At 40.4% G+C, this 27936-nt stretch overlaps 1 protein-coding gene across 3 annotated transcripts; it reads right to left on the bottom strand.

The window, feature by feature from the left end:
- Positions 1–242: 242 nt before the first annotated feature.
- LOC105933642 (rho GTPase-activating protein 6) lies at positions 243–27251 on the bottom strand. 3 transcript variants are annotated; one of them, XM_021321882.2, is made up of 13 exons: positions 26877–27251; positions 12750–12909; positions 11086–11157; positions 7999–8258; positions 7579–7774; positions 7440–7495; positions 7198–7348; positions 5419–5567; positions 3746–3925; positions 3031–3128; positions 2653–2915; positions 1155–1229; positions 243–1062 (listed from the first exon to the last, which is right to left on the bottom strand). In XM_021321882.2, exons 1-13 carry the CDS (start codon positions 27021–27023, stop codon positions 512–514), a joined length of 2358 nt encoding a protein of 785 aa, XP_021177557.2. In that variant the 5' UTR covers positions 27024–27251; the 3' UTR covers positions 243–511. The 3 variants fall into 3 exon arrangements, with proteins under 3 accessions (XP_021177557.2, XP_012728714.2, XP_012728715.2); XM_012873260.3 differs by having other exon boundaries at positions 243–1065; positions 26877–27250; XM_012873261.3 differs by lacking the exon at positions 26877–27251 and adding an exon at positions 20518–20816 and having other exon boundaries at positions 243–1065.
- Positions 27252–27936: the final 685 nt, after the last annotated feature.

The raw sequence follows: 27936 nt of genomic DNA, 5'->3' as shown, positions 1-27936 counted from the left end.
CAGCAAGTAGGTCTTGGTGTGGCTAGTGAAACTGTTAATTCAGGATTTACAAAGTGGGACCAATATTTTGGTTGGTTTAATTATTGGTTTGGATGTCTGTTTTGCTTAATAAATAAAAATAATTATGTGATAATTTTACTCAGCTTATTTCTATCTGATATAAAAACATGTATAAAAATATAAAGTCATTTAAGTTCCACCAAAAAAGCAAAAGCAAAAGATTAATTTAAGGGACGCATAGCTTTTTTCACAGCAGTGTATTTATGACATGGTCTACAGATGTTTCATGATTGAGTTTTTCTCTGTATTAAATATTTCTACAAAACATTATTAATACAATAACATCATAAAAAACAACAAAAATAGTCATATTTAAAACAAACATATGAAAATGGTCAAAAGGCTCTAGAAATTTTGAATAATAAAAGGTAAAGATAGGTTGATTTTTTTCCTACAGCATTTAAATAAACAGTCATTACATAATCTTTTTCTGTTGTCAAAGAAGGGAGATTCACACCAAACTTTCTGGCAAGGTTTCTGGATTTTTACTTGACATCATCTGCCACACATGCCACTTCTCCGTCTGTAAGTTAGAGCAGTCAGGGCCAGATTTTTTCTCTGCGGCATCTACAGTCTGGAGGGCAGAGCTCTGCTGGGGCAGCAGCAAGGTTTGGACATCAGCTTGATGTTTAAAGACAGAGAGTGCGCAGCGAGAATTTGAAGTTTCACTTAAAGGTCCAGAACACTGACGTGGAGACAAACCCTCTGTTCTGTCCATAAATATTGGACATGGAGGGCGTCCTGTCCTTTGTACTGAGCTGTCTGAGCTAACAGCCCCTGATTGGCTGCTCAGTGACTGATGCAATGATTCTGGCTGCCTCTCTTCTCTGTGGTCATAAGGATCACTGCTGCTGCAAGTCGCTGGGAGGTGTGGTCTGCTCTCCAAAACGCCCAATGGTGTTTGTGTCGCTCTGATGGGCAGCTTGTTGTTGCCTTGGTGACTGCTCAGTCCCTCCGACGATCCATACGAGTCACATTCGGAGGCATCTCCAAGGGAGCCGCCTGCTGGGAATCATCCGTGGACATTTTGCATTTATTTCACATTCCAAGGCCGTGTGAAGCAAGCAATTAGAAAACAGAGGAGATTTTGTTACCAGTAAATTGATGGCTGATAAAATCCTTCCCAAACAGTTCATGCCAGGTGTCCCAGAAACAATCAGCTGAGGCATCTGAGAGAAGCAGGAGAATAAAGAGGATTAGACCGTCAGTTTTAATATATGGCGATATATAGCAGGAAATACAGAACTAGTGGTGACTTTCTTTTAGGCTGGCTTCTGTTTCTTATGATCCTTGATTGTTTGGCCTTTGGTTTTAATTTGTGTTTTTTTTCACTATTATTAGTGATTAAAAGATCTTGCCATACTAAGGTAATTTCTCTGTGTTCATTATTATCAGAAAACAAATGTACGCATATTAGTTCATTCCTTTGTGTTTAGTTTCTTAGTTTCCTCTTGTGTCCTGTTCTTTGTTAATTCAGATTTAGTTCTCTTAGCTCAATGATAGTCTTTTTAGCCCCTTGTTTATAGTTTATTTGTGTCTAGTTCAGCTTCATTAGTGTTAAATCACCTTCCCTCAATCTGCCTGTTTCCAATCTCCTTATTAAGTGTACTGCACTATACTCAGTCCTGCTCTTGTCTACCCCCTCCTATTCTGCCCTCCGTCATTTTCCCTCCATGTTCCTGATTTGTTATTTAGTTTCATTATCTTCAGTTCACATTTTTGGGACTTCTATTTTGGACCTTAAACATTGTTTTTCTAAGTTTCTGCTTTTGTATCATTAAACATTTTTATTTTTGTCCTTTGTATTCTGTTTTTCTTTTGTATGCATTTTGGTCCTCTACAATCGACACATCTCTTTTGATATTTGCATTGTTCCTGTTGGAAGATAAATTAGTATTAGCTACTACAATAGCTGGAGAGTTTGCCAAGTTTTTTTTATAATAAAAAAACATAAACAAAAAACCTTGTTATGATAGTTTTACAGTTCAGCTCAGCTCAGCATCTTCAGATGATGGATTGAACAGTGCTTCGTGGGATTTTGAAAGTTTGGTATATTGCTTTATAACCCAACTCCTGCTCTAAACCTCTCCACAACCTTATCTCTCTACTTTGTGTTGGTCTATCACATAAAATCCCATTGAAATACATTAACATCTCAGGTTGTAGCGTTGCAATTATGTGCAGTTATGCCATGGAGTCCCCAACAGTATACTTACTTAAGTTATTAGTTATTGGCCAGTAAAAATACTTTCCTTGCTTTAACTTTTCTCGATGGAGATCAAATTTTACTGTCAAAGTGTTGCCAACTTTGAGAGAATTAAAATGACCCATAACTTTAAAAAAAAATTGTTGAGCACATTTTTATAGATCTGAGTATAATTTTGCTTTTAAGTAGTGTGTTTATCCTGCTGGCTTCTGTCCTCCTGGATGCCAGAAAGACTAAAAGTCCGTGGGTCAGTTCCAAACTCCACTGGCTCACACGTTGAGGTCTGGTCGGAAACCCACATTGCCTCTTGTGCCAATTTGTGTCAGGGCATGAGTAAGTAAAACTACTTCAGTGTACAACTATATGTTGAAAGAAATTGAGTTCACCTTTGTCAGCGGAAAGGGTTGGCGAAGTGCTTCCTGATCCGTCTTTGGAACGGTCACTTAGCTTGTACTGCCTGGGGCGTATCGAATCCCTATCTGAGTTCAAACTGCTGTCCTCTGTGTCCTTAAGTAGCAGTCGATCTGACAGCACAGGAGAGTTATTGTCATAAGGGGACACCTCTCCGCTGGATGCTTTGAGGGAGTCACTGGACATGCAGCTCTCAGTCAGAGAAAATGAGTCCTCTGGTCTGAGAATGCCTGAATCCCTGCAAAGAATCACAGAGAAAAAAAAAAACAAACGACAACCTTCATAAAACATACAAAAAAGGACCAGGGATCTTGCAGACAAAGCAGGTGAAGAGAAAACTAAAGGGAACTTACGAGCACTGTGAGGCTTTTCTTCGCAGCAAATATTCGACGACATCAGAATCGGTCTCAAGCAAACTAAACAGCACCTCATTCTGAAGATCTGCAGGGACCTGGGTTAAGCAAAAGTCCAGTCTTATAAATGACCACAATATTAATTTAACAATAACATCAAATAAATATGCATTAACTGCAAATGCAGCAGTTTAATAAATAGCATTAAACTCTATAATAACAAGCTTCATACAATTTGTGGATTTGTCTTTTGCATCAACACGTTTACTTTTGTAATATTGAAATAGCGGTGCAGATGTTTTCCTTGAACAAGAGAAAGGCTTTGTAAGGTATTTTCTTAGAACATAATTTCCGTCTGGTAAAAAGACAAAAAAGTGGCAGAGGTTGGTTATCTAGAGATGATGTTATCTTAAAGCAAGGCAGGGACTGTAAAGCCTCCTGAGACGCCTCACATTTTCTCAGCATTGCTCGTAGAGAAAAGCTCATTTTACAAGGTTCTGGACTAAAAGCAAACTTACTTTACTGCCGTAGCTTTGTTTTATAAGCTTTTATAAAACCCTCTCTTGGTCTATTAAGTTGACGTTTACATTTTCTTTAGGTGCTTTCACTCTGTTAAGCTTAAGAACGGCTCGTAAAACAAGCCCAGACTGGGACTCTGTTTGCCTTAAACTCCGCCTTATCTCTAACCGTTCCAATGCCCCGTAGGTCTACTCACCATGAACAGCATATCATAGGCATCGATCATCCTTTGGACAACGCTGATGATGGCTGTACTCTCCTCTGCATGTGCAAAACTCTGAACAGCAAACTCTTTGTCTGGGTTCTTCTGCTTGTGCAACAGGTTGGGACCGAGGATGGTGGCCAAATTGCGTGATGTCATCTTGTTTCCTGGGATCTAACCAAAAAAGGATGATAGAATATATTGGGTAGTAAATCCACAAACGTCCTTAATAAAATGAGTAATCATTGACATGTACGATTAAAAAAAGAAGTCTGTTTTGTGAACATGACTCTTGGGTGAAGACTGAAAATGTAAACAGCTTTCTCCCTTCAAGAATGCTCTGCCGTAATGGTGTCCAAAGTGCGGCCCGGGGGCCGTTTGAGGCACCTGGATGAACTATGTGCGGCCCCCGAATGCAATTCAAGATTGATCTGGCCCACCAGCACAGGTGGTTGATGCTGACGGAAACTTTTGATTTTTAATTAGGGCAAAATTTAAAATACTTCTGTTAGTCTATAAATCTCTGAATGGCTTAGCACCTAAATACATCACAGACTTGTTATCAGTGCCTCAACCCTTCAGACCACTCAGGTCTTCTGGCTCCAGCCTACTCTGCAGAATCAGAACCAGAACCAAACATAGAGAAGCAGCATTTAGTTCCTATGCTCCACTTATCTGGAACAAACTGCCAGAAAACTGTAAAAGTGCTGAAAGCCTGAGTTCTTTTAAATCAGGATTAAAAAACACATTTTTTTAGGATTTCCTTCGACTGTTCTAGTTAAACTGTTTTACTGAAACATCATTAGTTTAAGTTTGTAGTCCAACTGTTTTTATCTTTTTAGTCTTTGTACTGAAATGTGCTTTACAAATAAATTTGCCTTCGCCTTGCTGAAGAATATCCATGCTGAAGAAAAACAAAAAAAAAAAGAGAGAAAATATCGACATAGAATACATTTAAAGAAGTACATTTATTTGGCTCATTAAAACAGCGTGTTTAGTCCCAACCAAATTAAAATGCAGCTTCAAATTATCCTCAGTCCAACACCTTACTCATCTCAAGGTAATTATCTAGAATTATATAATGCCCGGTCAGTGCACCGTGGCAAGATGAAAATAAATAGATGCTAAGTGTTCCTAATATGCCTCCTCATAATCTCACACATGTTCACAGGTACGGGGCTTTATAACAGGAAAAAAAAACAAATTAGGCCATAACAGAGGGATGTTCACAGAAGTCTGGTGTCTGCGTGCTCATGGTGCTTTGAGCAGAGAGTGTTCATGAATCATCTGATAAAGATAATTATAATCGATTATCATGCATAACGCCGCTGCTGTTTTGGCACGGCGATCTCTTCAAATTAGAGGCTGCAGATGCAAGGCACATCTGTCCAGCTGCCCTCTGCTGGCTGCTGGCATTCATCGCAATAAATCTGGGGAACAGTCTGTTTACGAGAACGCAAATTACTCTCTAATGGCTAAATGTGTTTTTTTTTTTGTGCTTTTGGCTTTTGCTTTCATCTCTAAGCAATAAAACAGATTTGTAATTAACATAAAAGAGCTGATTACTGCTAAGAAACGGGGAAATCATTCATATTTTTGGAGGTAATGAAAACAGATTCTGCTTCATTTGACTCAACCAAAGAGTTTTATTTTTATTATTTTTTTACCTTCCGTCCCTCTGGGTCCAGGCTGTCTTCAGCGCGCGAGGACACGGTGGACAACAAGCTGAGGATGCGCTGCAGCGTGTCGCTGTTGCAGGGAGGGAGCAGAAACACGAGGAGCTGGATGGCACTCTGTTGTTCGGAATAATCCAGCACTGCAGAGACACAAGCACATCAACTTCAGTCAGTTTGAACACACGATCTAAAGTTTATGCAAACGTTTGCTCTAAAATATTGTACAATGCTGGTGAAAGACTTATATGTGCTAACCACTGGCAAGAATGGGCACATCTAAACAGTTCTTTTTACGGGGCAGAATGAGCAAACATCTTCAGTGACTTGAATAATAATAATGGCTAATAGTTAGTGCATATATTTGAATTTATTATGAATTTTCACTGATCAAAATTAAACAAACAAGTGCATTTAAATGCTTGACCCTTAACTACTATTTAGCTAAATGTACCATCGCAAGTTGCACCACAGGTTCTTGCCTTCAAGTCTACTGCAGAACCCTGATTTGATATTTGGTGACTGTGATCAATAAAATTGTTCAAGTTTCTTTAATTTAGCTAGTTTCCTGGCACACACCCATATTTGAAGAATATTATAAGAATAGCAGACAGATTTTAAATAGGGTTGATATTGCGGCAGGCCATCTTAGTGGACTTTTTCCCTTTCAAAACCAAATTTGGTGTGTGTTAGGTTTATTGTCCAGTCGGAAAACAACTTAACTCTAGATTTAAGGTGAAGTTGAGGGCTTTGGAGGTTGTCCTTCTTCGTTAATCCATCTACTTTCTGCAATGGGCCACAATCGCTGAGAGTAAAACACAATGCTGCCACCACCATGTTTGGCAGTACGTCGAGTGCTTTTGGGTTTTAAATCCTTTCCTCAGCTACTCATAAAAAATGTCTTGTTATCGTGGCCATTAAGCTCAATCTTTGCCTAATCTGACCATACACCATATACCAGAGGGCATACATTTTTTTGCACTATGTTTAAAAGAGCTGTCTGTGCCAGGAAGCAAATTTAAATCAAATAGGCCATATCTGAGGTTATTAATGGCTAAGAAAATAGTTTCTCTGTATCTTGCTTAAGTAGATTGAACCAAATATTAGTGAAAAACTGTATCCCCTAATACATTTTTTCCATCTTTACTTCTATGGTTTATGATGTTGCAGTTTGTGTGTAATGGCTCTCATTGTGGTTGTCAGGAGCCCCAAAGCTTTAGAAATGGTTTTGAAACCCTTTGTGATAGATACCCACGACTGTTTCCCAACTGTTCCTGAGTTTCGTAAGATCTGGACATGACATGTGATTTTTTTTAAGCTTCCTTTAGCCCGCTTCATGCTGTCAGAAATTAATTTCTTGATTCTATAAATCTGGCAGTAACTTTAACTCTTGAAACTGAACTCGGTGTTCTGAGAACATTTTAGATGTGGTTTAACAGTGGGGTGGTGGGGGTAATTAAGTGTTCACATCAGGCTGTGGTGGTTTGGACTGAAATACTCATTTCATATTTACTCCGATTATCTTTGCCGGGTACGAAGATTTATTTCATGATCTTCGACGGCCCGATGGATGCCTATATCTGAACGTGCCTGGATTAGGTAAAATGCAATAAATGAAAAACTTGTGCCCTATTTGTTTAATTCCCAAACTTTTTGGTTGTATTATCTAAACACGCTTCTCGTAGATCTTTTAATTGTCCAGAATTGACCCTGCATCGACACTCGTGGTGAGTACATGTTGTCATTGACTGCATGCGTCTGTGTGCTCCTCACGCATCGTGTGGATGAAAGCCGTGTAGAGCTCTCTTGTCAGCAGCGGGTCGGGCAGGTCTCTGAGGAATTTCTTCAACAAAGCAGCGACGTCGTGGACGCAGTGCTCATCATCAAAGTGCACTTCCCACCCCTGATTAAACTCCTCACGAAGCTAGATGAAATGTCACAATCAGTGCTCCAAAGATTTTTTATTTATTTTTTTGTCTAATGTTGAGGCAGCTGATCAAAGGAGAGAAGGTTACCTGTCGCACTCTCTTCTTGGAACTCCCGATGCGGAAAATTCCAACGGTCTGCAAGCCTGAACAAAGACGCGAACGCCTTGTAAGTGGCAGCGAACCTCACCAGCATTCAGAATATGATTGACGCTTTCAAACTTGGTACCGTTTTTTTCCAGGTGCTGGCAGCAAAGATCAACTATCCTCGGCACTTGTCGGTAAATGGGGTTAAGGCTGAACTTTTTGTCGTGGATCTTTTTCCTGTTCCCGGCTGCCTCGTCCGGCAGGGACAGCTGAAGGGCCTCCAAGAGCCGAGACTGGTTATCGTCCAGGTCCGTGATGCAATCCACAGACACTCCACCCTGTCAGTCATAAGGGTGACAAACGTGTAGTCACTGGAGAGCCAGCCGGCTCAGCTGTGGGAAAATGTGTGTGCTGCGCTCATTTGAAGGCCGCGTCGTCTGCACGCAGAGGGAATATCTAAAAAGGTCACGAATTCCCGCCGAAAACTGCAGAGCGGCTGTAATCACACGGAGCCCCTGTTGTTCTACATCAGTGAGTCCGGTTTATTGACAGAGCGGCTTACCCTCCTGGATGTTCGTGAGGCCGTGTCTGGCGTGCTGGGCAGGGGAGATTCGTTATGGCTCTCGGGGGTGGAGCTCAGCGACGAGTTGCTGCTGGAGAGCTCTTTGTTAGTCCTTTTGAAGCTAGAGGACAGGTGAAGGAAGGATAGCATCAATTCAGTGGGGTTACTGTGCTCCTCCTGCAGGTGGTCATGCCGCAGCCTTTGCACGTCGTTGGTTATGACGTGCGACAGCGGTATGCCGAACGTCTGCGGCGAAGTCTCTGTGTGTGCAGAAAGCAGGACATGGAGTATTAAAAGCTGAAGTTGGCACAAAGCTTCTGAATTTTTCTTCAGTCACGTCTAGTTTACAGCATCTCGCAGAAGCATTTTTTACCCTTCAAATCATAAATTTAAACCCCTTTTATGAGGATTGTATAGGACAGACGACCACAGAATAGGGTATAACTGTGAAAAATTTAGGTTTTCAACCTTTTGACAAATACAGATCTGAAAAGAATGCCATGGATTTGTATTCAGTGCCCTGAGTTAATGCTTTCTAGAACCACCTATTGCTGCAATTGAACCTATTAGTACAAGTCTTTTGGGGCATATGTGCGCCAGCTTTGCACCTCTAGACGCTGAAATTCTTGTTCTTTGTAAAGTAGCTCATCCTAAGCCAGATTTAATAGGAAACATATCTATAAGGTTTTCCAAGTGTGGCCACAGATGTTTCTGTATGAGTTTGACCTGGACTTTAACTGGGCCATTCTAACACAAACATATGCTCAGATGTGATCACTCTCTTGTAGCTCTGGCTGAATGTTTAATGCCGTTCCCCTGCTGTAAGAACCTAAGTCCCAGTCCTACGTTTTTTTTTTGTTTTTTTGCTGCCTTTAATGAATTTTCTTGCATGGTCTCCCTATGTTTAGCTAAATGTATCTTACCCCAGACATTTTAACAAGCTTCCCTGTCCCTGCTGAAGAAACCAATACCACAGGGATGATGATGCCATCACCATGTTTCAGCTTTGGGATGGTGTGTCCAGGACTATGTGCAGTGTTAAGTTTACACCTTTTCTCCTTTTTGTATGCTGGAAAAACAGCAGAATTTTGTCACTTCTAAAAAGGAGCCCCTTCTTCCTCATATTTGCGGTCTTCCTGTACAGAATGTGGCAAACTGTTATGGCTTTCTTTCAGCCATAGCTTTACATTTGCAACTCTTCCAATAGGGTCAGATATGATTGATTCTCCCACCTGAGCTGAAAATCTTTGGACTTCCTTTAGAGGTACCCTGAGCCTTTTGGATGTGTCTTTGAATAATGCTCTCCTTTCCCGACCACTAACCCTGGGCTCACACTGACTAGGGTGCGGGTTCCGGTTTGCCGTAAACCCTCACTCACACTGCTCCTAGGAAAACAGCGGCCAGCTGTGGCTCCAGTTGCGGAGACTGCGCTCGTGAGAACGGAAGATCACATGGTCCTTTCTGTTGCTATCCCTCATAAACGATTAAAAACAGCAATTGTTTTTGTTTTTTAGAGCAAAACTTTTAATCCATACAAATAAATTTCCTATTTATCAAAAAGCCCCTCTGTTCCCTTGTGTTTCTGTGTTGCTAGCTTTGTTTACATTGGTCAAGTTAGCGTAGGTTGGTGGGGTGATTTTATTTTGAAATTCACTGGAACTTTATCCTGTCTAGCGCCTCCTATTTGGCTGCTTAAATTCAGGAGGGTCGCTGCGGCCGCCGGTCAAACTTTCTTCTTCTTCCGCCCGGCCTCGGTAACCGGACCCACAACCGCACGTGGCTGATGTGAGTGGACACACTGATTTCTAATTATTCGGGTCCCTTGCGGCGCCGCAAAACGTATCTGCACCGCATTCAGTGTGAGCATGCCGTTAGTTTCCTCGGGTAGACGGCCACATCTCTGTTGGTTTGCAGTTGGGCCGTTCTAATTACATTTCTACATGACGGATTGAACGGTGCTCTGTGTGAAGCTCAAAGCTGGGATAATATTTCAGAATCTAGCTTTGCTTTAAACTTCCCCACGGCTTTATCCCTCATCTGTTTTGCTTGTTTCTTGATGTTCATGATGCATTTTTTTCAGTACTGTTCTCTAACAGAAACTCTGAAGCCTTGACTGAACAGTTGCATTTGTATTGAGATTGAATTACCGACAGGGAGACTTTATCTGCTGTATGAATTTTGGTGGAAAATTGCAGCTCTGGGTTTCATTTATAGTATAGGCAGATGAATACAATTGTATGGCGTGCTTTTCAGATTTCTATTTGAGACAAATGTTAAAAGTCACATATCATTTCCCTTCCATTTTAGAATTATGCACGACCTTGTGTTGGTCTGTGTTGATAAAATATATTGCAGTTCTAACATGATATAATCTGTATAAAGTCAAGGAGTATGAATACATTTGCAAAGCACTCTATCCTCTGTATTATTTTCAGGAGTATCCATATAAAATTAGGTTGCAAATCTTAAATAAATTCTACTAAAAATAAAGAAAAAGTGCCTATGGCAGGGCTTGCACTTAATATTCAGAGAGTGCATACTTTCCCAAGTGCCTTTGTAAACAAAAGACTGAGGAGGGGGGGGGGAGGAGGAAAGAGGGAGGGGGGCTGGGAATGCCAGGGGATAAGCTGCAACGAATGAGCCTCCACTTAAGATTGTTTGAGTTCTTTTCCCTCGACTGCCTCTTTCTGACGGAGAACATCACTTTCCTGCCACATTGTTGCAGCGGGCGGGGCAGCGTGGTGGTTGAAGATCACAGCTTCCTCTGTACTGGAAGATTCTGATCACTCACAGCTCCGAGCGAATAAACAGCTGAGAGAGTTGCTGGCGCAACAAGCGTGCTCGGCTTCAGCGGAAAAAGGATAAGAGCAGCTTTTAAATTGTCAAAGCCTGACAAGGCCAAGAAAACTAATAAGACGCTCCCACAGATCTAAAATACAACTGTGTTTATCTCCACAGGGTTGAAAACGACTCAGGAGGGGGATTTACAGCTATGGCATTATGCTGTAATCTTTGCATGAAATCGTCTTTATGGATACATTTGAACAACTCTACTGTTTAAACTTGATCTATCTTGAGCAGCATTACCTTTGTCTTTGTTCTTTTCCTTAGATAACGAATCCAGCTTCTTCCTGAGAGACGTCTTGTGCTTGTGGCCATCTGCAAAAGTAAATACACATATTTAGTTTATTTAACTCCTGTACAGGCTTGTTCCACCACTGCGTCACTTCTTAAACTGAATGTTCAAATGATTGCATAACTCGAGAGGTCATACAGGTCAGTGTACATATACTTTTAGGGGGAAAAAACGGAGGGGAATCATATTACTTTTCAGATAATCAGTGTGGGAATCCCATTAAAACCACATAGAGATTATTTTGCATGATGGAAGAGAACAAAAAAAAGCATAAAATTTGCTAGGTAAATATCTCAAGCAATCAATATCATTGTTACGTTACCAGGGCAAATACAGTTCACCTTGTAAACCGTGCCTCTAAAATAACTTCAATACCTTTAAGAAGATCAGCTTTTTAAAAAGTTGGACAGCCTGAAGCTAGTTTGAAAGAAACTTTGAAAGAAACTATGAAAGAAACTTAACTGCCTCTCTCCAGGTTCAGTAAGAGGACAGAAGAGAATTTCAAGTTTCACATTACGTCAAATCGGCAACCATCATTGCGATATCAGTGATGAGCAACATGGCAGTCAGAAAGGACTTTTACAGTTCATCTACCATGCAATCAAAACAGCAGGCCAACATTGCATTATGCCAGCTGGATTGATTCGGACTTTCTTTCTTCCCCACCCCTGATCTAGATCTGAAGGATCGAGATGCAAGAGGTCAGGCAGAGATGTGATGAAAAGTAATGGAGTAGTGAGGAACAATATGTGCAATGCGATACCACCATGCGATGTTAAGATTTTATTTTTTGCTTACATCTTTAAATAAATAAAAAATAAACGGGGCAAATGTGGTAGTTGAAGTAAACACATACTTTTGTTTGTGTCCATGAGTAGACGCGGTTAATCGACTGACGTGAACGTCTGCAGCGCTTGAACATCTATTTGAACCCCAGGTAAATTGTATTACAACAGTATAAACCCAACTGAAAGATATTGCTCTAGTTCTTTAAAAGGCTCTCTTTGTCTTTCTTCTTCTTTTGGCAGATAAACTTGGGTTGTTGTCCAGCCTTTTTGTCACAGTCACAGATGTTCAAAACTTGGAAAACATTGCTTCGATTGTGAAGATGAACATGTTTAGGCAAGTAACAATCCTCCTGATTTATAAAGATCAGCAGTCATCTACTTTACTGAGAATGGCAGCCTTTATTGTTTTTCTAATTTTAAAGAGAGGCAAAGGGAAACAGACCTCTGTGTCACATTGTGTACTCCTGTGAAATAGGAAGTCATGGATTACTGTTTAAACCTTTTTAAAGGCTTCAAATACATTTTTATTGAGATTGTTAGGGGAGCCAGTCACTGTGGCACTGGTGATTTTGTTGAGAATGATTGGTTCTTGAAGTGCAATTTTTTTTCCTAATCATTGAATAAATGTATTCAGATTTAATTTCAGTGTCAAATTATGCTATGGCTATTAAAGATACATTTATTTAAAGGCCTTTTGCATATCTTTCAGAATCCCCAGTGATTGTATCAGTCCATGCTTTCGCATTTTAATGGATAAGAAGAGGTCTGCAGATGTGAATTTTTTTTTTTTTTTTTTTTGCGTGAGTGTGCGTGGAGAAGAGAAGTACATTTGGGAATGGTGATGTGGCAGCCCAGGTCGTGACACCGAATCAGTCGCCTGAAGGCAACTTCCTGGAGACGGACCCTCTCCAGCTCTGAGAGGCTTTGCAGCGGTACCGGCTTCAGGCAGACGCTGGGTCCTAACGATGTGTTCCAGGTGATGTCACCCTGAGGAGAAACACAGAAATAATTCATTTAATAAAGGAGGTAAATGCTGCCATGTCACGTTTAAAGCGAAAACCTTTTGCACCCCTTACAGTTTTCTTCTGCTGCGGCTTGTCTTAACTGTTTCACATCATCGAATAAATTTAAATTTCAGACAAAAGGCAACTTGAGGTAACCCTAATAACTGGTTATGCCAGGCTTGTTGAAACAATTGCCATCACGCGTTTCTGTCACAATCCCTGGGGAATGTACAGTTCTGTCAGTGTTGTCGGCTCTTCACTATTATTATATGTCCTTTTTGCTTCCTTCTTTTTTGTTCCCGTCATTAGTTAGTCTTCTGCTCATTATGCTACCCCTGTTCTGGTCTCCTCCTTGTCACGTTCCAGATCCTTGTTTCGCCTGCCTGTAAGTTTTGTTGTTTGATTTATTTAATAAATCACGTTTCACTTCCTCAAGCTGCTCCCATGTGTATGTCTGCAAAAGGGCCCATCCACAAGAACACATTGCATGACAGTTTGATGATGCACAAGTTGAATATGTATCTTGTCATAATATTGCGGCGTAGCCCAAGTGTGCGTCATCTCAGGATCACTTAACTGAGGGTTTAGACATTCTTCTTCATTATGTACAATGCATAGAGTGCAATAGACAGTTTGTCTCCTCAGTCATGGAATCATTCAAAGATGTTTTAAGAGTAATGTTGGCTGGCCGGCCATTCTTGGGAAGATCTACCCCCGATCCATGGCTCTCACGGTGGTTCACTCATCCTAAAGGTCAAGCAGTAATTAGGCCTGGGTGGGGCTGGTTTCATTCAACAAAAAATAATAATAATAACTTAACAGGTAGGCAATTATGTTTTCCCATCAAGCCATTTTCGTTTTGATAACTTTTTCTCCTTTGATAGATGAAATGATCATTTAAAAATAGTTTTTTGCCTTTACTCAAGTTGTCCTTGTCTTATGTAAAAGTTTTTTTTTGATCACCTGAAACATGTAAGTGTGGGAAAAAAAGGCCTTTGGTATGCCAAAACATCTATTTAACTCACATCTGAAAAATGCAAAAAGTGTCTTCCAGCATCTCAGCTGTAAAAACTGTAAAAAAAAAATTTAATGTTCACCAACAGTTGTGTGGATTATACAGTTTTGCAAAAAAACAGATTATTAGCAGTGAATGTTTTTACACAACACTTAGCGTCTCACTTCAAGCCTAATCTTTAACAAGTCTGCTTCACTGCGGATATTAAATTATTTTATTATAACGAATCAAAAAAAAAAAAAAGACTTTAAAGGCAATTCTGAACCTTTAGCACCAGTAGCAGAAACAGGGGCACATAATCAGATTTTACATTCTCAACCTTTAAGCATCTTCATGCTGAAGATTAAAGTGCTTTGATCCACATCTATTGAGCCAATCATTTGAGTCGTGTTCCAAAGAGGCTTAGTAACTCATTATAAGGATAAGGCTTACGTTGAAGGGGGCTCACTTCCATTCAAACAAGCATTAGGACTGAGCTACAGTAGCAGAAATATTTTACTCATACACATAGGCATGAGAGGGGGAGTATAAATGTCACAGGGATCTATCCAGCTCCAGGTTTCATCAACTCCTTCGCAGCAACCAAAACACTGTCAAAGAAATGTCTTCAATGACAAGAGCAACAACAGGTTCTGTAACCACAGCTAAGCCCACACAGGGTTTTGAAGTCAACACCATCGTGTCAGTTTGAGGCTGCGTGAAGAGACGGAGGCAATGGCGTCAGTCAAATTTCACAGAGGAGTCGAGACCAGGGTTCCAGGATGTAAGAGCAACAAACTTCAAAACACTGTGGAAGAGCGGAAACTTCTACCTACTGCACCACCAGTTGGCATTTAAACAAAGCGCTGAAGCACACTGAAAATGCAGACAGAATTACAGGATTATTCAACTGTGAAAAAGATATATTAGAGCCTTGTTTTTTTATTTTTTTTTATTTTTTAACAGATTGCTTGGTATAGTTTTTTTAGTTGTCTTGATAGTTTCAGGTTTTATTAAACAGTACGGTCTCAATTAGCTTAAATATATTCAAAAAGATAATTTATCTTATTGATTCTAAAAATGTCACTAACATAGGCCTACTATATATTCATAACACACTGATCAATTTTAGATTCTTATTTTATGGTAATTTTAACAATTGTATTTTGCAGCTACAGTAAAAATCTTTTTCCTGGAAGAACTTTTGAATTTGACTGACACTCAATAAAAACAAGGGTGCCCAAACTATCCCTGACTGTGGGAGCAATATATTGGAGCGATGGCAACTTACTATGGCTCTCCACTTTTCTTTACACGGTCTGAGAACTTGATTTTAAAAGAGGAGTGTGAACCACTGTCCAACAGTACAGTCCTTTTGACCTGTCAGCTCAGGTAAGATGTTTCTGACATTTTCTCTGGTTCAGGAGTGGCTTTACACAAGGAATGGGACAGCTGTAGGCCTTGTCCAGGTTTCTTTTGTGAGTGGTGGCTCTTTAAACCCTGACCCCAGCCACAATCCATGCCTGAACCTCACCCAAACTCTAGAATGTGCTTTGTTCACAATCATCTTAAGGCTGCAGTTATTTTTCTTGCTAGTGCCCCCAAAGTTTCCATTAATACACCTGGACATGCTACTCTGTGAACAGCCAGCTTCTTTAACCATGAATGATTGGGGCCTACCCTCTGGGAGGAGTGTGTCAATGACTGTCAGCAGTCCTTCCTGTGACTCCGTAGGCCGTACCGTGTCACATTACTTTATGAAAATCCTTTACTGATCATTTTCATCAAATTTTACCAAAATAAATGCTTAAATATATTGCAATGAATGAAACGATTCTATACAATGACCCTTTTCCATTAGTACCTAATCTGTTCAGGACGGGACGGGTCAGTTCAGCAAGATTTGGGTCATTTTCCATTACAGTTGTGCAGCATCTCAATGGGAGCAGGATCCTTAATCTTTAATAGCAAGGTGGCTCCATTCATGGTTGTTGTCAGACTCTGAGTAAAAATGAATGCCAGAGAAGGTTGTGGGCAGCTAGTTAAAGCACCCTGAATATGTACAGGAGAGACCTCAAAGCCATGCAGTATAAAACAGAAGGAGCTACAGGACATGCCAACACTACCTAATGCTAGGCTACCTAATTCTAGCTTGCTATAAGAGTGGTCATACACAACAGGTCAGCATAAAATGATTTATCGGCTGAAGATATTAGTTATTAAAATATGCTGTACTTGTGAGACCGCCCCCTATCCAATCAGGGACCAACATTGTTCTGTGTGTTCAGGTCTGCTAGTAATTTTCTGCTGTGTTTTTAGTTTTTACAGGCTCTAGAGCAGTATCTTGAAATCTAGTTTAACATACTAGCGGGGTGAGAACAAACATCGTTCCATGCAAAGGACAGGGGATCTGCGGAACCCCTATATACTGACGCTGTGCAAGTAGAGTCAAAAGCAAATGCAGTAGGACAGTAGTAGAGATTACTACCACCTTTTAGCTTGTACAGCAATTGGCTACCATAAGACCGCCTCCCGTGGATATCACGGGCTGATGCAGAACTGAATTGAACTGTATTATTCCTTCACAGATTGCTTTGTTACAGCAGCAACACTTATGTAACACCAAAAACAAAGATTAAACTAATTTGGATCATTAGAAAGTCAAATGGATGATGGTAGAAAGGAGTTCCTGCTGCATTCAGTCTGGCACTGTTGTGGTATCAGCCTGCAACTAAAGGTGCTCTCCTTAAACACCTCCACCCTACCTCCAGGGGTCATTGGGTACACCCCGAACAGGTCGTTGCATTGCCAATGAAGCACATTTTAGAAAGCTTGTCTGCATGTCGTCTCTTTTCTCTTTTTATTGGGTAAATTGGGGCAGAACCTTTAACTAGTTTTTCTAACGGTTTCCTGAACTGCAAATGATGATCAATTAATACTATTCATCTTTATGGACCAAAATGAATGTTTATGTCATCTATCGGCAGAAGGAAGAGATGTGGCAATGTTTTAAAAGTCAGAGGTTATGAGACATGGCTTGAGCAGATGGAGACTGCCAGGTTTGGCACGCATTAATTCCTCTTGTATGACTTTGTATGACGTAACAATTTCGCTGTGTCTCCTGCCACATAATCATAGTTCTTAGTGGGTCGAGCCCAGACATGCCAGCAGGGTGCAGTTGTACTCCAATATTTTTCCAGTCTTGAAAATAATGTGAAGATGTCATCTTCTACAGGTGGTATAGGCGTTTTTTTTTAAGCACACACATTTGTCACAGTGGAAGGAAGTGAGACCCAAACAGTTTTGCCCAGCTCTTACAAGGCAACCCCCCTCCTCATTTTCCTGTCTTTTACTCAGAAAGCACAGAGGTCATATTTTAAGGGGGTTTTGGTTGTTTTCTTCCACATATTCCTAAAAAAGAACAAACCAAAAATGGAAAATTGGACAAACTGAAAATAGATATAGAGAAGTAATCAATCATAGAGGGGTCAAATACCTTTGGTATTTACATTTATTTCAGCCAAGTAAATAATCCCATCAAAAAGGCATGAACTGGTCATTCAACCCAGCCCCCATTGATCTGAGTGAATATCCAGCACTTGGATACAGGTGTATGTGGCTGTGTAGCTAATTTTAATTCAAAGCATTGTTGAAAAACAGCAACGCTTCCTCGAAAACAATGGGAGGAAATCTGCAAGGTACAATATGTCTGGATAGATTACGTTGATCAAGTAAACTCGAGCAAGATCCATGGAGGACATGAATGTTCTTCAGCTCAGGATGCCAATTTAAGTTGTTTTATTTGTCCAAGAGCTAATTCAAAAGGAAAAAAAGGGATATAATTATTGACATATTGTGGTAGTCCTATGTAGTCCTAATACAAGCATAAATTGAGGTTTTATGTGATGAACCAACATAAAGAAGTGTATATGTTTGAGGTGTAATTAAAAATAAAACAATTTTTTTTAATAAAAAAAAAGCCTCTTGAATCATCCATCTATCTATTTTCTATACATGCTTATCCTTGTAGAGTCACGGGGAGGACTGGTGTCTATCTCCAGTTGTCATTGGGCAAGATTTTCTGTACAACCTGGAAAGGTCCCAAGATTTTAAACGAACAAATGACCATGCATGTAGACACCCACAGGCAACTTAAGAGTGATCCATCAACCTAATAGTCATGTTTCTGAACTGGTGGAGGAAGCTGGAGTACAAAGAGAGAACCCACACATGCATGTATCCCACATGCAAACTCCATGCAGAAAGGCTCGGGTTTGAGCCAAGGACCTTCATGCTGCAAGGCAACAGTGCTACCAAATGCGCCAAACAGAATAGAAAATGATGCAAGCTCCAAAACTGTAATGCCAGATGGGGGCTGGGTTGAATGACCAGTTCATGGCTTTTTGATGGGATTATTTACTTGGCTGAAATAAATGTAAATACCAAAGGTATTTGACCCCTCTATGATTGATTACTTCTCTATATCTATTTTGAGTTTGTCCAATTTTCCATTTTTGGTTTGTTCTTTTTTAGGAATATGTGGAAGAAAACAACCAAAACCCCCTTAAAATGTGACCTCTGTGCTTTCTGAGTAAAAGACAGGAAAATGAGGAGGGGGACTGCCTCGTAAGAACTGGGCAAAACTGTTTGGGTCTCACTTCCTTCCACTGTGACAAATGTGTGTGCTTAAAAAAAACGCCTATACCAGATTACAGGATATTCAAGCCAGACACTGTACTTGCATTTAAAAGGCTTATTGAGATTCAAAATAAAGCCCTGGCGCAGGTAAAAGCAGACGGTTCAAGGCAAAGGCCCACAGGCAACCCTGGGCAGACGTTCTGGTGACGATCTGGGCCGGTGCACTGAGGCAACTCTAGGTAGGATCCGTGTCGTGAAAGCAAACAGATTCCAAGGGTTTGACATGGGTCCTGGTTGTGAGATAGTCCAGGTCGAAATCCAGAATACTAGGAAGCCAAATGGGGTATCCGAACAGAAGAGTCAAGGAAATCCAAGGAACAAGAACCAGGTCGGTAATTTGGCAGGCAGACAAGGATGAATGCTGGACATCTACACACAGAAGGTTTTCAATAGTCTGGCAGCAAGAGACTGTGGGAACTTAGTATATAAAACCAGATGAACAGGTGCAGATAATTAACATAAGGGGCTGTGGCCAGAGGGGTGCAGGTGAAGCAAATAACAATAATTAGGAGGTGTAGCAGGTGAGAGACCACACAGCCGGCCAGAATAAAAAAAAACACAACAGCAAGTAAAAAAAAAAAAAATTATTGCAGAGAACTCGCTTTGAAAAATAGAAGTACACCTGTCCACAAGAGGGAGTAAAGCACCAAGTCATGTGGGAGCAAGCCCTAAGAAGACATTAAGGATAAGTAAGTTGGAGGAAAGAATAAAAATTTATATTTTTATTCAGAATTTTTTTTAAACGTTTTACAATACTATAGAACACCAGCATATTTACATAGGTAATATAAGCATGCTTGTCTTTGCTGAGTCCCCCTATGGGTCGGGTGTACTCCCAATTTTTTTCAACCTGCTGTTGCTTTTACTAATTGCAGCATTTTTCACAATGCTTCTATTTTCTCTGACTTTGAAGTTTTTCTATTTTATTTATTTTTATTTTTATTTTGAGTTTGCATCGTGTGGCAGGCTGAATGTGCCTGGCACACGTTTGCTGCTTGTTTGCCCCTGTCAGCCACCGTAAGAATCTGTGTAAAAATAAACATTCTCAGCATGTGGAGTGTCAAGCCATCATCCAAAAATGCACAGAATTATGGGCAAACTGCCAAGACATGCCCTTCAAAATTAACAGCATGTGCAAGAAGAGCATTATTCAGAGAAGTAGCTATTGCTGGTAACTTTGGAGGAGTTGTAGAGATCCTCAACAAAGTTGACAAAGAATCAGGTGACAGGACAAGAATGAATGGTGCACTCCAAAAAACTGGTCTCTATGAAGGAGAAAATTGCTGTTCAAAAACACTCTCCATCCAATCTGACTGAACTTGAGTTATTTTGCACAGAATGAGCGACCATTTCAATCTTGCAAATGGAATACAAATGCACGCCACACTTTTCAGATTTTTGTTTTAAAACAATAGTTTTCCTTCCACTTCACAGTCTTGCAGAAATGATTGTGGTTGCAACCTGTCATCAATTATGAAAAAAAACCCGACATGAGGCATGAATGATTTTGCAAGGCACATTGTCGCAGACATTTCCATTTTTATATGCAACGCTCGGAAACTTTTCTCTGTTGCTTTCAGAAGACATCATCTATTAGTGGCCCCGGTTTATTTAACTTAAAACGTCCGGACGGCGCACATTCAACCATATGACCACAAACTACATGCAGCTTTAACACATTAAAACATTGTTTTCACTAAACAATCACATTTAAAATAAAACATATTTCTCCTAAGTGTGGGTCTATTAAAGACGTTAAAGCATAATTCATTATATGGCAACAGGCGGATTTTGCGCCCTTTCTTACGTTTCTTTATTAATTATTACAAACTTTGAAACGTTCAGAAGCCACAGTTGTTGCTCAGAGCGCAACTCAAACCAAACCCAGCAGTTACTCACGGGATAAAGGATGCTCCTTTGTTCCCCCATCACGAGAGCCCCGTTTTCCAAAGAACAGAAGTCACCCGTGCGTCTTCTCAATCCGGACTTTCTCCCAATTTAACCTGCGCCACCAGACTTCGCTGCGACTCTCCACAATAATGAATAACTAAATTAGGAGGCGGCACTTGGCAACCAGAGGTCGCTGCGAGCACGGAGAAAGGAGCCCGAGCTCAGCAACGTTGCATCCCTCATTCGTCGGAGAGAGAGAAGCGCACGAAGCAGGGTGTGGCTGACGGGAAGAGTCGGCCTCTTCCTTAATTGACCACAAAGAGATTAAAGTGTTTACTGACAGAAAGCCCCTCCAAATGGAACCATTTTAAAGCTTTGGCGCAGTTCAACTAAGCCAACAACTGTCAAGACTACATTACCCATGATCCTCAGCTCATTTGAGGGTCTTTCGCAATATTTTGTGATTATTCACTAGGACGAAAGAAAGCTCTTTTTAAAACCAAGAACCACACCTTCTGTAGTCGAATAATTTTAAACACAGCATTTTAAAATATGTTTCTTAACAGAACATTTTATCACATAATCATTTCTACAATTAGTTTCTTTATTGCCATTAAAACATTCAGCAAATGTGATATATCACTTTACTGATATCTTAGTCCTTGATTTACCCGAAGGTTTAAGTTTGTTACCGTCCTAAAGTATGCATTTAAACCGTTAACAGCTATACATTTTGCTGGAATCCTTTTTCAAATCCTGACACACTAGTAATTTATGTCATTCACTTTGAATGATAAGTGTTCCATGCTCAGAAAAAACATTGTTTATGAATCAGTTTTGGTACTTTGACATTAATAGATGATTAGTTTTTTTTGTTTTTTTTTTAAGTCTACTCAACACGGTTTGTTTTGTTTTTGATGACTAACTCTGAAGGATTGTTTCACCACTCTCTCCAGCCTCATCTAAGCCACAAGTTCTGAAAGATTGATTTCGGTGTGTTTGTTAGCAGATGTCTTTTATGAACAGCAAACACAATTTTAAGTTTAAAAATTAACATTACATCGCATTGATTGTTGATTATTTTACAAAACAATGCCTATTTTAAACAGTTTCTATTAATAAATGCAACTAAAGCCTTTTTTTAAATCTGTACTTTTTTTAAGTTCTCTGACCTTAGCGAATCTTGCCATCACACACAATGAGACACATAGTAAGGGAGGTAAAGGAGAATCCCGTTTTTTTTATGTGAGATTGCGTTACTGTAATAAAATATAGTATGTAAGGCGATAAATGCATCTTTACAAGGAGTGCCAATGGGTGATGTATTTATTGCTGCCTGACTAAAGCGGTAGTGTGGCAGTTATTCCCACTTCATAGCAGTGACTCCTGTTAATAAGATCCCAGTTTCATACAAGCTCTTTACGTCTGCTTTATCTATGAGTCATTTTCCCTATAGCGCTCAGAGGAATGCATATAACTCTAAAACCTCTCATTATCTGCAATCCACACCCTGAGAAATATTACATTGAAAATCCAACCCAAAGACTTCATTGCTTCTTAACGGCGTGAAAAACGTGGCTAAAAAGATGTCCACATAATGACAAAAAATAAGGTAAATTACGGTTAATGGAATGGGTCAAAGAGGACTAACTTTGAGTGTGAAATTTAATTTTGCGAAGGACGCATCTGCTGAAAATAGTCTAACATCCAAAGTAATTAAGATTGCCTAATCTGATATAGCAATAAAAATATATATATATCTTTGGAAGTCCAGCATTTGGAGGGTAGTATCCAAACATTTTATAAAGCATGATTTTTCTGTTCTAGCTGAAATATGTCTATAGAAGTTTTTTATTGTTTAGTTGTATACAAAGATTTGGCCTGCATATGTTTGGGGGGAGGTTTAGGGGGCGAGTACGATCCCCAGAGACAAATGAAACAATATTTACTTTACTGCACTATAAAACCATACTCCTCCCCACGCCTAATGGACGCAAAAGCAGATTAAGATGACATGTAAAGTATGACCCAATAAAAGTTCTTCTTTAGCCAATGACATGACCTGATGAGTTTTATATGAGACATATCCTCCCATCTTTATATTCTGTCTCCCATAAACATCCAGAGCTCTATTCCAGTGACTATTGTTCTTATTTTAAATCACTAAATCAATACAAAACATTCATGAACCGCTCCATCTAAAGGTCGCAAGGCTTTCTGAAGCTTTTATCACAACCTCCTTTGGGGAAAATTAATGACGGTATTTTTATTTTGAAGCAGCGTATCCAATCTGGGTACTTGGACCATCATTTAAAAATGTTTCTCTAAAGCTCTTATAATCACTGTGCTCCTCTGACAAAGTTGGACAGAGACAACATTAAAAAAGGATGCAAAGGAAGAAAAAAAAAACAGAGAAACAACAAATGAAGGAAATATTTTCAGATATCCTCTAAAGCCATAGCCAAAGGCTAACCCAGCAACAAAGCAGAATCGTCTCAAACGAAGCTCAGCAAACCATGGTAGGCATGATGTGAACCAGAGAAAGAATTAGTGCCACATTTGATTGCAGTGGACCTGAAGGAGAGCCGCCGTGCCTTGTTGTCATAATATTAAAGGGAGAGCAGAACACTCAGAGGTCAGTGACACTGTACACAGTGCTGAGAATAGGAGCAGAGGATATCAGCACATATCTCACACAAGCTATTACTGTCAAAGGCCTAAATAACACCTCTATGCCCAGTGCATAGTTGCATATTCTTCATCAAATTTTAATTAAGTGCTCATTGTTCTCATGTTGTTGCACTGTTGGGTGTGTTGGGCTGGGGAGTTCTAAAACACAAGCAGCCCATATCGGGCACCATGATAAGCCATTGTAACCATTTTCCTTTTCCATTCTGTTTTCTCAAACTAAGTCATGGAGGTTATTCAGTGAGAGTGCCCTCCTGTTTAGGGGGGAGAACACCCTCCTGACTAAACAGGTCATGTGGGGAATGCGACCACACACGGGTTACTTAAAGGTAAGGTTGACACAAAACTGATCCCAAACAATGGCCGACGCCTTTTGTTTTGCGACCGCAAACAACCTGCAGTTTCGCTTTCGAACGCATTTCGCACATTTTCCGCGCAAATGCCGGATTGCAAGGTGCCGCAGTCGCTGCAAACCCTGCGCGTTCCAGCCCCATGCCATGCAAACGCAAAACCTCTGGTGGGAAGAAATATGTGCCTGAGGGACTGCAGCCAAGGATCAGGTCATGCTGCTGCGCTGTGAGAAATAAGAGTCGAAGCTTTCTTCATGTAAACCAGATGTGTCTGTTTTCCATCTCAGCTCGGGCTGCAGAGATTTGAATCGAGTGCACCAGTATTTTTCTCTCTTTTTTTCTTTTTTTTTTTTGGAAGGTATTCAACCTTAATACGCGTAAACCTTCATTGGTTAGGGAACTGTGATGGTTGTGGTACAAACAATGACACATTTACAATTAGCCCAGCATCACACATGCAAACTCATATACAAAGGCTGCACCAGTTGTTTGTGAATACATTTACACCAGATGGAAGTGAACGAGCCAAATGAAGTCACCGTTGAAAGGGAAGTTTTGCAGCGCTGGGGCCGTTACTGGGCGGAGGTGCAGCAGATTCATGTGAAAATACAGAAACCATGCTCTGTTGTTGCCGTGGTCTCTTAGATACTATTGTCCTCTCAGTGAAGAACTTGACTAAATGCACACCCACAAACACGTGACTTTGATTACTGACTTGGAGGTAGGTTTTGCATACAGAGGCCCCCGGCTTGCCGTGATTGTAAGCTGACAGCATGGTCATGTGAGTCTCCAGGAAGGATCTCAGTCACTCTTGTTCTCCGCTGGGACTGTAAAACACAGTCCAGCCGCACCATCCTCAAAACAAATATTAATGATTAATAGCGTCTCTAAAAACACAACTTTTTTGTGTTGGCAATTTAAAAAAAGCAGCACAAACATCCAAAAAAGCAAAAATGTGTCATACATATCTGCTTTAACTTATCCCCCCACCCCCAAACTTCATTCAAGCTCTGGCTGTGGAGTTACTGTTGACAACTCCAGAGGACGGATACTTGGCATTCATTGCAAGGCTATTACAGTGTCAGGTCAGTGATATATTTCCAATATGATAAACAAACAGTGTTGCCATGGGGAACATCGAAGCACAACAGTGCAGATTGCCTCCGATATTTAGTGCTTTGTTTTATTTAGTAATGTGATAGCTTCCAGGGCGCTTTCTGCAAAGCAGCTGCTGCGCATCCAGTGGTAACTTAGCTTTCCTCCACCACACCAACTCCGAGGTGCTCTGCTTTGTCTGATGCGAGATGTGTAAGTGGTTATGCAAGAAGTCCACCAAGAATATGCACAAACTGCCCAATGCGTGCAGTGCCACGCAAAAAAATCAACACATACCATAAACTAGAGATGCACCGATCCGATACCTGGATTGACTAGTTAGCTGGATCGGATATCAGATGAATGACGCCGATCCAGCATTCCGATAATTTAATTTTTTTATTAATATTATAGACAGCAATACACAGTATCACCAATCTAGTCACTTCATTTCTATGTTTGCGACGCCGGTTACGTCACCACGCAGAGCACGCACAGCAGCTAACGATGAGCAAACACAGAGCAACATGTAGCAAGCACCTGACCGAACAAAGTCTGCTATTTGGACCTGATAGTCTGACTCCAACATGCAATATCTGCAATGTAAAAATTTTGAGGGGTGGTCAAAAAGTTGGTAAATTCAACACCACAAACTTGAATTAGCACCTCTTGAAGCGCCATGCTAAAGAGCATGTGGACCTTTTTTTTAACCTTTTGTTTGAAGACTGGTAAGTTCACTCACAAGGCAAGGTGTACAATTAATTTATTCATTCAACAGTAGTATCGGATCGGTATCAGCCGATAAGCTCAGCCCAAGTATCGGTATCGGATCGGATTGGAAAAAAAATGGATCTGTGCATCTCTACCTTAAACCTGTTCTTTTGTCGCGTCACAAACTTCAAACAATTTTATTGGGACTTTATATGTTCAGAAAACAGTGAAAGGAAAATAAATCATGATTTTTGTTGTTTTTACAAATGAAAAAATAACGTGTTTTTGGCATGTTGGATGTGCATTAGTATTCAGGCCCCTGGGTCAATACTTTATTGAATAACTTTTTTACAGCTCCTAGACTTCTGGGGAATGTCTTCACTAGCTTTGCACATATTGAATATGTCCCACATTCTGTGCAAAAATAACTCATGGTAGGTCAGACTCCGTGGATTGCATCTGTGAACATCAATTTTCATGTTTTACCACACATTCTCAGTTAGATTTAGGTATATTGTACATTAACTGGACCAGTCTTACACATAAATAACTGATTTGATCAAAACCTTTCCATTGCAGCTCTGGCTGTATGTTCTTTTGCCGTTTCTACCAGGTCTTCATCCAGCATGACCGCAGGCTGCAGGCATCTTTCCAACACCTCCTAACGGATTCCCTGCACCTGCTGAGCCAATGCACCCCCACAGCATGACGTTGCCACCACCATGCTTCACCGCAGCTTTAGTTTTCACACGCACATACAATTTTTTTTTTTTTTTTTTAGTTAAAAGACGTCTAGAGGCAGTTGTTTGTACACGGAACGTGTAACGTGAAGCTTTTGTCTCCAGGCACTATAAATCTTAAGACATTTCTGTTTGTCTTGCAAGTTCTGACACCAACACTCATCTCAGCTTTGCACATTCCTTCAGAGGACCACCTTTAAAAATATCCCCTCTTGTCGCTTCAGTCTTGTTAGACATGCTGCTTTTTAGCCATGTCCACCCTCATTAAAAGGCATTCAACATGGTTTAGCAAAAACTGGACGGACCGAGATGAGATTTATCCCAGTGATGCAACAAGCTATTGGCTGTGGGTCCACACCTAAGCAAACCTGTCCAGTTAGTCGGAGACTTCACCAGGTTACAACAATAGAAGAGTGTGATTGATTGGTTTTGGGAGGTTTTTTTTCTAAGCTTTTTTTTTTTTAAATAATAGAAAATTATATAAACTAAAATACAATAGACAAGAGTAATGTTAACCTTTTTACGTTATTTTAACCGTATAAGGGAATTCCATACACATCTACGTGATGCAGAGACAACAGAAACGTAAAAAGCTCTTAGATCCTGCATGGGTTTCATGTTGCCCATGAAGCGGGGACTGGAAATTACTCTGAAAAGTTTCTCTGCAAAGTTTTGACGAAAATCAAGCAGATTTCCTGCGCGGATAATCAACGGCCACATCCCTAATCACCGATCTGACACGCAATGTAGCGATAAATACAGCAATCAGCTGAAGGTCGCTGACCTTATACGGAGCCTCCTCAGCCTCGGTGCCACAGTGCCGCATCAAAGTCGAGTCCAAACTCCGGGTCTGCCTCAGCTTCTTCTTGGAAATGCTTTTGGGGCTAAGCGAGCAGGAGAAAACGCTGCTCAACAGTCCTTGCGCGGCCATGTCTCCCTCAGCTGCTCGTGTAACATTGGACAGAGATCGGAAAACTCCTCATCCGAACGCCTGACAGTGAAGCGTTTCCCGTTCGCCGTGCTGCGCTCGCAGCGTCTGTCTGCCAGTATTATGAAATGCGCGCCCGCATTCTCAGATCACCTCCTCCGCCTCCCGGCGCTGTGAGTCAGTGCTTCCTGCTCCCAACATCTCAGTGATGCTTCTACGAAGTATGTTGATTTCCCCCCAAACAACATGACAAACGATACTCAGCGGGATTAGGGGCAGGTCTCGGTTTAGATTGGCTCTGTGTGACTCAGCCAAACCAATCTGAATGATCCCGCAAGCAAAATAAAATAATAGTAATAATACTAAATGAAATACACTGGCGTAAACAACAGATTTACGGTAGATTTTTCAACCCTGATTTATACTTGGAGTGTATAAAACATATAGTCTGCAAATATTTCTAGGAAATACAGTTTTTTTGTTTGTTTTTTGCTTTTTTGTTTTTTGTGTTTGTTTCCTGACACAATTCTGTGTGCAACAATAATTATGTCTAATTCTTTACGGTTGCATTCAAGTAAAGGACCCGCAGTTGGTGCTTTAACAAATGTCTACCATTCTTTTTTAATGTTTTTTTTTTTTTTTTTAACCACACTCATATTAGCAGTCAGAAGTATGGACGCACCTTTGTCATTCAATTGCTTCTCTTCATTCTTAGGACTTTCTGCATATCAGATACACAGTGAAGACATCGAAGTTTTGATACAAAAGTATATAGACAGATGTTTTAAACACAAAATCGTGAAATAAGTTAAAACATCTATTTTCTAAATACCCCCCTCCTCCCCCTTCTGTTTTTTTCTGTTTTGATCTGATCACTCTTGGCCACCACCAGATAGGGTTTTTCAACTGTCTTGAA

The sequence above is a fragment of the Fundulus heteroclitus genome, chromosome 7 (genome assembly GCF_011125445.2).
Source record: "Fundulus heteroclitus isolate FHET01 chromosome 7, MU-UCD_Fhet_4.1, whole genome shotgun sequence".
NCBI lineage: Eukaryota > Metazoa > Chordata > Actinopteri > Cyprinodontiformes > Fundulidae > Fundulus > Fundulus heteroclitus.
This window is presented reverse-complemented; position numbering and strand designations above follow the sequence as displayed.

Coding starts and splice junctions, on each gene's coding strand:
- LOC105933642 (XM_012873260.3), bottom strand. CDS start 27,023: ATGGCCGCGCAAGGACTGTTGAGCAGCGTTTTCTCCTGCTCGCTTAGC. Junction 7,496..7,578: donor CCAGCACCTGGAAAAAAACG/GTACCAAGTTTG, acceptor GTCTTTGTTCAG/GCTTGCAGACCGTTGGAATT. Junction 3,926..5,418: donor TGGACCCAGAGGGACGGAAG/GTAAAAAAATAA, acceptor TTTTTTGGTTAG/ATCCCAGGAAACAAGATGAC.